Here is a 9,082-nt window from a genome sequence, read left to right as displayed (position 1 = left end):
TTTAACGGGCGCCATGGAGCGCGGCGCGGCGGAGCTGCTGGCGGCCGCNGAGGCCGCGCCGGCAGCCAGCGCAAGGCGCGGAACGGCCGCCAGCCAGCGCCGCGGCCGCCCCTTCCGCCGGAACCCGCCGCCGCATCCGCTTCCCGGGGCGCCGCTGCCGCCGCCACGCGCGAGCCGTTAAACCGCCGCGGCCGTTAAACCGTTAAACCGCCGCGAGGTGCGCCCGGCGCCGCCCGCGGGGAGCGGGACGGGGTGGGGGGAGGCGGCGTTGGGGGCCCAGCGGGAGCCAGGCCCCTGGGATGCGCTTGGGAGCGGCGTGCGCGGGGGGGGCGTGGGTCCCGCGGAGCCCCCGTGTCCCGCGGGGCCCCCTTCCTCCCCTGCCCCCTTCCTCCCCTGCCCCCTTCCTCCTCAGCCCGGTCTCTGGTGCGGTCAGCGAAACCGTGGGGGCTGCAGAGCAGTCAGAATAACTGGTGGTAAAACCTGGTGTCCAGGGATGTGTGAAGCCCCTGCGCTATCTCATCTGGATGCAGGGGAGATGCCAATAGTCTAAAGCAGTAGATCTTCAAAGTTGTGACTGCCTGGTTTGTCTAAATGGCTATTTCTGTGTTTTCACTTCAATGATGTGCATCCCCTGCCGTCCTTCCGAGCCGCTTCCTGCAGCCTTGGTGCTGTTTGACTCGTTAAAATGATACAGAGCTGGGAACAATCTCATTCCCAGTCACGTTTCAGCCCACAGTCTCCTCAACGCTCTCCTTTTTCTTTCATTGGTGAGAGAAAGCAGTTATGGCTGTTTTTTGGCTGTTCTTGTCACCATTTGCTGCTCGCTGGAATAAATGGCATTCTTGACACTTTCTCTTCCCGTCCTGTGGGCAGTAACACCAACCCAGAGGATATTGAGCCTTTCCGTGAAATAAGACTGTGATGTCTGATACAGAAATGTCAATATATTCCATGTATTGAATATATTACAGTTGTTGAGCTGGTTGATTTGGTTGATTTTTTTGTAATTGTTTGCAGATACAAATGACTCTGCTGTAAACCTGAACCATAAACTGGACCATGAGCCTTGCATTGCATGATCTGTTCATTTGTTGCCGTCAGCTTGAAAATGACACAGCAACAGCACGAAGGGTAATGAGGTTTCTTTTGGTTTGTATTGTTCTTAATGAAGCAAATGATTAATAGCTTATTTTTTCTTAATACATTTTTCAGGATGGAATTAAAAAATTCAAGCAGCTGCTCTGTAACTCTGAAATAGTTTTACAGCTGGACCGGAATTCTGATTCCAGACAAGCAAGGCAACTCGACTGGGATGCAGTGTTTGAGTAGGTTCTTTCACTGTCCAGAGCAAAATGCTATTTCGGGGATGACTGAGGGAGGTGAGGGAATCGTGACATAGTTGTTTATCAGTTGCTTATCAAGCTTATTTTGAGTAATCAGGTTCTGTTTTCAAGTATTTTTATTTTACTTTCATCAGAAATGTACAGATTCCTGATTAATGTCTCTGTTGTGTTTTTGAAGAGCCCTACAGAGGTATTTCCATAAAGAGATAAGGAGCCTCACAATGACAAACCCAAATGTATCTGTTTCAACACAAGTTTCCAGACAGAAAAAGATGCAAGACATTGGCAGTTTGGTCAAATACTTCATCAGGCGTGCTAATGAAAGTCAGTCGTATATTCATATAAAATTACTGATTCTTTTATTTAGTGTATTCTTGTATTTACTCTCAATTCTCAGTTTTTGCACTGAAGTAAAGGGGTACATCTTTCAGCTGCTAAATAAATTTTTAATCTTTTAACTTTATTTTTTTGCTTGAATTAAATATTTTTATGTTAATTACGCTTTTAGATTACTTTGTTGATGTTGACAGTTCATTTTTCTTTATTTGCTTTGTGTATAAGTGATGAATCCTTTGTATTTTATAAGTAACTTAGTTCTTAGAAGAACTGTTTCTAAGCTGCATTTTTATTTTTCTTTCTAAATGAACATGAAAATATTCAATTTGCAAGCTATTAGTTCCAGGTCTATTATACAAACTTAGCATTAATTGCAGTGCTCACTTTGTGTTTTCACACAGGAGGACCCAAGCTGAGATGTCAGGAACTTCTAAATTACGTCTTGAAAATCCTGAGAGATGCAACAAGTTGTGCAGTTTATGGGGCTGACTGTAGCAGTGTGCTCCTAAAGGATATTCTGTCTGTAAGGAAGTACTGGTGTGAGATATCTCAGCAGCAGTGGTCAGGTAATGCTTTTAAGCCTACTTACAAATGTCTTTTTTTTGTTTATGCAAGTCTATTTAGATATGCAAAGGTCTGTTGTGTGAGATTCTACACAAAACACATGACGAACAGGGTCAGCATTGAAGGTTTACAGCTAGTCTTTGCTGCTTTATTTCTTTTCACATATTATTTGTATTTTTCCTGCTGAAACAGAGGTGCTTGTATACAGCTGTCATGTCTGAACTTTCCTGTAATGTAATGAACTTTCCACTCATCTGTTTTGATTTGTTGAGGTAATAGTGTAGGAGATGAGGAACTCAAAAAAAAAAAAAGAACTTGGAAAAAAGACTTATAAGATCTTTGAATACAATGGAGAAGTCTGTTTTCATGGACTCTGGCTGTTGCCTCAAAACAATTGGATTTGGTCAGCAAGTATCTCCATGAGGTGCACTTATGTGCAGGAGGTTCTGAGCTTCTGCATGTTGACAGTTTTACTTGCATAAAGGATGAGGAGTGCTCATATTGGCATAGAGAAGCATCATCAAAGATGTCACCAGAGCAGCTCCCACTATACGGATCCTGCTGATTCCTTGGATTGTTCTCCCTTTGCAGTTTTGTCGGGTCTACTAGTCTGACAGTGATGGGAATATTGGCTTCAAGTTTCTTGCCCTGGCATCCTGCAATGAAATCACTGCTACGTGTTTCAGTTCCGCCACTGAATCCAGCGTTGGGTACTGCGGTCGCCCAGTTACAGCTTTGTAATGAGGATGGGGGATATGGGCCAGCTCTGCTTCCTGGCGTGCAGAGAACACGCAACTGTGACAGTTGCACAAATGCTGCAAATGACCTAGACCTCCTTGGGAAGGAGATGTCAATTTTCTGCTGTATCTGAGGCTAGCAGTATGAAAGATGTTAGCGTTGTGAATCATGGTGAGGCCTGGCGAGATGTCCACGTATCTGCCAAGGCCTGCATAACGCTGGAGGGGAAGTGTGGCAGTTTGTTTATTTGTAGTTGTCTTCCTTCATAGTTCAGACTAATGTAATCAGTATCACCCATGTAGAGTGTTCAGAAGAGATTTTGGAACATGGTCTCAGAGGCCTTGATCCTAACTCTCTCTGAGGTGAGCTTGCTCCCCCCTAACTGATGATGCACTGAGCAGAACAGCTAAGAGTCGTCAGGGTTTTCTAGACGATCACTCTATTGAGAAGAAGCGTAAGCTCATGAAGCTTCAAGGATGGGAAAAGCTTAGAACCACAGAGGAAGACCTCAGTGATCCCTCTGTCATCTGAAGGTTTTGAAATTGGGTTTGTATCCAGAAGACTGTATGGTACAACTACTCTGCTGGCAACTATGTGGTGGTGTCACCTGGAGGTTGCACAAATCAAACAGAATAAGGCTTTTGTATGTGTGATTTCACGCAGACAATGAGATTGGTATGAGGCTGATGTCAGGACAGTGCAGTGATTGCTAAGGGGACCTTGTGATAAAGGAAAAACCTGTGTGTAAGGTTGCCCTTCCTTCAGAAAATTTGTAGTCGTGGGCAAAGTACGGATGTGTGGCTCCAGGGACTGTGTGGAACTGTCAGAGCTGCACATAACAGAAATACAGAGGTGCTCAGTACCAGCTCGTTTGATCTCCTGCTCTGTTCCTGTTAGCCTAATTATTTGTTAATGTATATGGAGCTCTTGATTGCTTCCGACTGCTTTTATTGTGCTGTTCACAACAAATGGAGCCAGCTGTGCGGAACAGCCCATGTAAAGGGAGCTGAGGGTGGAAGCAGTTGTAAAAGTCAAGCATATGGTCTCACACAGTGACTGCAGTTCTCCTTGAGGGGCAGACAAGCCCATGTTTGTTTTCTTTTTCTTATTGTTAAGTTTTATGAATAATCACATACAGCAAAACTGAGATTTTTTTCTATATTTAATGTAATATTTTACTTAAATGCTTTCATGTCATCCTTTTAAATACATACTTTAGATACATTTATGCACACACACGCACATATTATATATATATATATATATATAAAACATAAGTATATACATTCATTTTGTTCCATTTGTAGAGCTGCTGATCCTGTATGGCCAATTATACCTCCATCCTTCCGGGAATATTAACCGAGTTTTGGCGGCTCGGATAATTCACACACTTATGAGAGGTTATTGCTTCCAAACTGATGGCTTGAGTTCTGATGTGTTTGTCTTCTTTTCCAAAGCAATGCTGTGTGTGAGGTATGTTGCAAGTGCTCCTTTTCTATCCTGATGCCTTCTTTGAGAAGAAACTCATATCAAATTTTGTCATTAGACTTGAATAATAGCAGATATGTTACTAGAGACATACTTTGTTGGTCTGTATTTGAGCACTGATTTAATACATCCTTTAAATTATAAATAACTATTTGTTAGGTAAATAACGTTCAGAGTACAGTACTTGCTAGTACTTATATTTAAATAATTTCCGTGGTAAGAAATATGGTTATTTCCTCTGGAAGTGTGAGTGTTTGGTTCATATTGCAGGCAGGAGGAAAACACTGCGGGCCTGGATCATATCCTTGCAGCAATGAATATCTTCTGCAATACCTTTGCTGCCAACTGTCGCATACGGATTTGTAAAATAGGAGAAGAAATCTTGCCAACAGTGGTTTATATTTGGAGTCAGTATAGACCAAAAGATTCCCTGAAAGAGTCAATAATTGAGTTGTTTCGTCTCCAAGTTCATATTCATCATCCAAAGGGTGCAAAATCTCAGGAAAAAGGTAAAGTACAAAACTCCCTTTTTTTTTCTTTTTTTTCTTTTTTTTTGCTAGCATTGTAAAATTCTTCAAATTACTACGCTTAATTTCTGATATTTGAAACTATTGAATGAGAATGACTACTGCTTGTTTCATACTGTAGATTGATACTGACTAAAACTGAAAGTAAGTTTTCAAAGTGTACGTATTAGAAAAATATTAATTGCATTAAATCCGATACAGGACTTAATCTAAATCTTTTTAATCTAAAGATTAAAATCGTAAAAAAAGAAAAGAAAAAAAGAAAAAATCCGCTAGATATCCTTCCTTCCTAATAAATAAACCACAATAAAAGCACAGTCTTTGGGGAAAGGGAGTGATAATTTAGTTTAGATTGGTACATGTATTTGTATATTACTAGGTTTATTTAAGTCCAGAAATGATTACTGTGGTATGATTAAGTCTCATTTACTATGTATACAGCTCAAAGAATGTCAGTTAGTAATTTATGTAATTTGTGTCTGTCTGTCATAGCCTATTTTTAACTGTACAGCTCTCACTTTAAAAAGTGCTTGCTCTTGTCTTTGAGTACAAAATGGTAAAAAGTTTATAGTTTGTGTATGAATTTATCAATTGCACTTCATTGTGGTCTTTCCACTTAGGTGAAGAATTGTCTATTAGAAACTTAATTAGTGAATTACTTGTAAACTGTGATTAAAATGTCTCAATTGTGTGCACTTATTTTTTTTACTTTACCTGTTCCTCATCATAAGAGTGATTGCTAAAGATCTGAGACAAGACCTCAGTTAGGGGATGATGCTGTATTTCTAAAGATTTTTTATGATTTGCTAGTTAAAAGGTTTTTATGAAGTTGGGTATATCATACATAGATTTGAGTTGCTATTCTTTGGAGGGTGGTGGTGTTATAGTCAAAGTGCTTTAACAACATTAATGTGGCAACATATAGAGGGAGAACAACAACTTTTAGTAGATCACGTTGATATAGCTAGCAAATGAGTTGAAGCACACAGTTTATGTCCTGATTAATTACTCAACGTCAGTGAATACTAACTTCTTTCTCATCATTTGCATCTCCCATTTCTTTATTTTTTGCTACCTTATTCTTTTCTAGGTCTGTTAATAGCGCATCTCTCTAGTACTTCAGGATTAAAAATAAACCATACTTTTTTAAAACCTTAGCAGCTTTAAGGAAGTCTACACTTTTTTTGGGTAAAAAAAACTTGGATGGAATTATTTGTCATTTTTATGTGAAAATATTAAATCATTCTTTGCTGTTTTGATGGTTTCCGATTTACTCCAGTACTTGCTAGTTCTTTAGCATCCCTGAGAGATATGAATACATCAATCTTAAATAGAAAAGAAAAATATAGGAATTTATTTATTCCTTATTCCCAAGAGATGTAGGATTTTATTGGCTATGTTTTTATTTTAATTTCGGTTAACATAATTGTTTTGTGTAGAGCTAGCTATTCTTGAGGATGTTTGTTTTGTATGAGTATACTAATGGCCAGTACTTTACAACTGTCCTGTAGATGCAATTTGAAACTTTGGTCGTTTTCTTGAGCTAAGAAGACGAGTTGATCAAACATTTCTGACAAGTGCTAGAAAACTAATTCTGTAATGAGCCATACAGCAGACTGGCCATGGGAGAGATGGGAGTTTCAGCTCCCTGAAGTATTAGGTAGTTACCTCCAAAATTTTCCTCTGTTGAAGAGAGTAAATGATTCTGTGCCCCTTTTCATTGCAAATGATATTTGTTGTCATTGTCAAACTTTAAATGTTTTACTCTGATTTTGGCAGTGTTGCATAATCAAGGTGGATTTGCATACTTTCTGAGGTGGGTGGGATATTCATTATCTTTACATTATTTTTGCATTACAGGTGCATATGACTCAACAAAATGGCAAAGTATTTTATATAATCTCTATGATCTGCTGGTGAATGAAATAAATCTCGTAGGTAGTAGAGGAAAGTATTCGTCAGGCTCACGTAATGTTGCTGTAAAGGAAAATTTGGTTGAGTTAATGGCTGATGTTTGTCATCAGGTAATGTATATTTTTAGCTGAATACGCAGTTCATACTTGTATGTGATGTGTTATATGTTTTGCTTTTTCAAGTAATACGGCTTAAACATTTTTCCAGAATGACTTGCTGAGGTGTTAGTACTTTTTATGCCTTTTTTGCTGTGTGGGTTCTTTTTCTTTCAGTTTAGAAAGTTTGAACTCTTAAATTATAGTAGATTTCATTACTGCTGCTTATAAGAATGTAAACATAAGTTCCACTATATAGATAACAATAAAATTTGGTTTATTGCCTCCTGAGAGACTTTATGCATGGTAAAATTGACTAGTTTAGCTTAAAATTTCGAATTTTGTGTAAAAATATATATATACACATATATATTTCATTTGACCACTTGTTCATATCTCTTCATAAAGGTTTTTGTTCATGGTTCCGGAGCTGAGGAAATCAGCCAGTCCTTCAGCATCTTACCAAGAGAGTGCAGTGAGGGAGCAGTGCCGAGCAAACGCAGGAAGACTGAGCTGGGCTGGGATGTGATTCGAGACAACCTGCAAAGATCCCAGAAGGATTTTGATGTCATACCCTGGTAAAAATGTCTTTACTTGAAACAAATTGCACTTCAAACCCTCTGTGCTCAATCACACTGTGTCATGTGAATTGCTTTGGTTTCTGTTTTCAAGGTTGCAGATTACAGCTCAATTAATATCAAAGTATCCCATGAGCCTTCCAAACTGTGAAATACCTCTCTTACTCAATGTTCTTCACACGTTGCTACCTCAGCAGCGACGAGGAGAAAGGACCCTGTATGTACTGAAGTGCCTTATAGAGGTGGCATTGTGTCAAAACCAAAAGAGTAATTTGAAAAACGAGCACAGGTTGGAGCTCCAGAGAACCTGGGCAAAGATTTGGTCTCTTACCATTCGCAGCATAAGTTTTCAGCAAATTGAAATAGAGAGTTTTGGACTACTTGGAGCCATGATTCAAGGAAACTTAGTTGTAACAGATAAAGAACTCTGGAAGATATTTGCAGGGCCTGTATGCAAGCCTTCAAGGTAAGATGGGAAATATGGATAGTAATTATGTCAGATTAACATATGTTTAATTTCTACAAATAGAAAAGCTTTATTGTTGTGGCCATACTTCTAGTTAAGAACTCACAAAAATGCTGTTGAAACATTTGAAACTGGAAGAAGCTTGTAGGCAAGTGTAGACATGGAAGAGGAGAGGCAAGCGTCTTCAAATGTAAAATCTGACTGCTAGATATTTTTGATTTGGTATTTTTGATAGAATTTATTTTTTAAATTAAAATGTATGTTTCGTCCTAAATATATTTTGATTCTGAAACCAGTGTTTTGATATCAGTGGTCTGAAATAGACAGGGAGCATCTGTAATAGCCCAAGCCTGGCTTTTGAAAATGCAGAGATTCCTGTGAGTACTCTAAGTTGTTATTAGTTGTTTATTTTGCTCCCACAGCTGGGCAGCAAGTACAAATACCGACTCTGCTTTAGAGTACTGTGCTGCAAATCCCACCCTCTTGTTTCTCACAGGTCATCTTTTTTGTTACAGTTCTGCCGTGTGCTGCTTAGCGTTAGCGATGTCTGCCTGTTCAGTGCCAGAAAATTTAGATCTAGGAATGGAACAGAGTAATGGTGAAAGAAATCTGGGTTCCATATTAAAGGAGGCAATAATGAAATGGGTGCTGTCCTGCCATTTGGAGGAAGAAATGGAAGAATGTGTGGAGTTGCCTCCTGTGCTATGCAGGTGAAGTCTTTGAGCATACCTTTGTGTATAAACTGACCTCATAATGCGGAAGGTTGCACAGGAAAAAGTGGAGTAGTAGAAATTTATTGTTAATGTTTGGCTAGAATTTATAGGGTTTTTCTTTTAAGCTTGGATGTCATTTTGGGAGTGTAATTTAGCTGTGTGTCCTTAACATAGCAGATAGGTGAAATATGTGTGTTAGAAATCTTAAGTAAAAATGTAAGTTTTTCTGAAGGAATGCAGCGAATCTGATAAATACTTGTGTGCAATTTAGCAGTCTCAGTACTTTGATTGAAAAAAAAAACCACAAATCACTTTTCCTT

At 39.3% G+C, this 9,082-nt stretch overlaps 1 protein-coding gene across 3 annotated transcripts in view; it reads left to right on the top strand.

Annotated features, from left to right (window-relative positions):
* The first annotated feature begins 170 nt into the window (after positions 1-170).
* ATM (ATM serine/threonine kinase) overlaps positions 171-9,082 on the top strand; it is a 55,122-nt gene continuing 46,210 nt past the window's right edge. For all 3 annotated transcript variants that reach the window (XM_026035009.1, XM_026035008.1, XM_026035010.1), the window contains exons 1-11: positions 171-217; positions 1,018-1,131; positions 1,213-1,325; positions 1,522-1,667; positions 2,081-2,245; positions 4,289-4,454; positions 4,740-4,978; positions 6,857-7,020; positions 7,414-7,583; positions 7,678-8,049; positions 8,565-8,759. In XM_026035009.1, coding sequence (XP_025890794.1) covers positions 1,060-1,131; positions 1,213-1,325; positions 1,522-1,667; positions 2,081-2,245; positions 4,289-4,454; positions 4,740-4,978; positions 6,857-7,020; positions 7,414-7,583; positions 7,678-8,049; positions 8,565-8,759 — 1,802 coding nt within the window. In that variant the 5' untranslated portion in view covers positions 171-217; positions 1,018-1,059. The remainder of the gene's footprint in view (positions 218-1,017; positions 1,132-1,212; positions 1,326-1,521; positions 1,668-2,080; positions 2,246-4,288; positions 4,455-4,739; positions 4,979-6,856; positions 7,021-7,413; positions 7,584-7,677; positions 8,050-8,564; positions 8,760-9,082) is intronic.

The sequence above is a fragment of the Nothoprocta perdicaria genome, unplaced genomic scaffold, assembly GCF_003342845.1.
Source record: "Nothoprocta perdicaria isolate Ctin4 unplaced genomic scaffold, notPer1 scaffold_155, whole genome shotgun sequence".
NCBI lineage: Eukaryota > Metazoa > Chordata > Aves > Tinamiformes > Tinamidae > Nothoprocta > Nothoprocta perdicaria.
The sequence above is the reverse complement of the archived record's forward strand: the minus strand, read 5'-3'. Positions and strand labels throughout refer to the sequence as shown.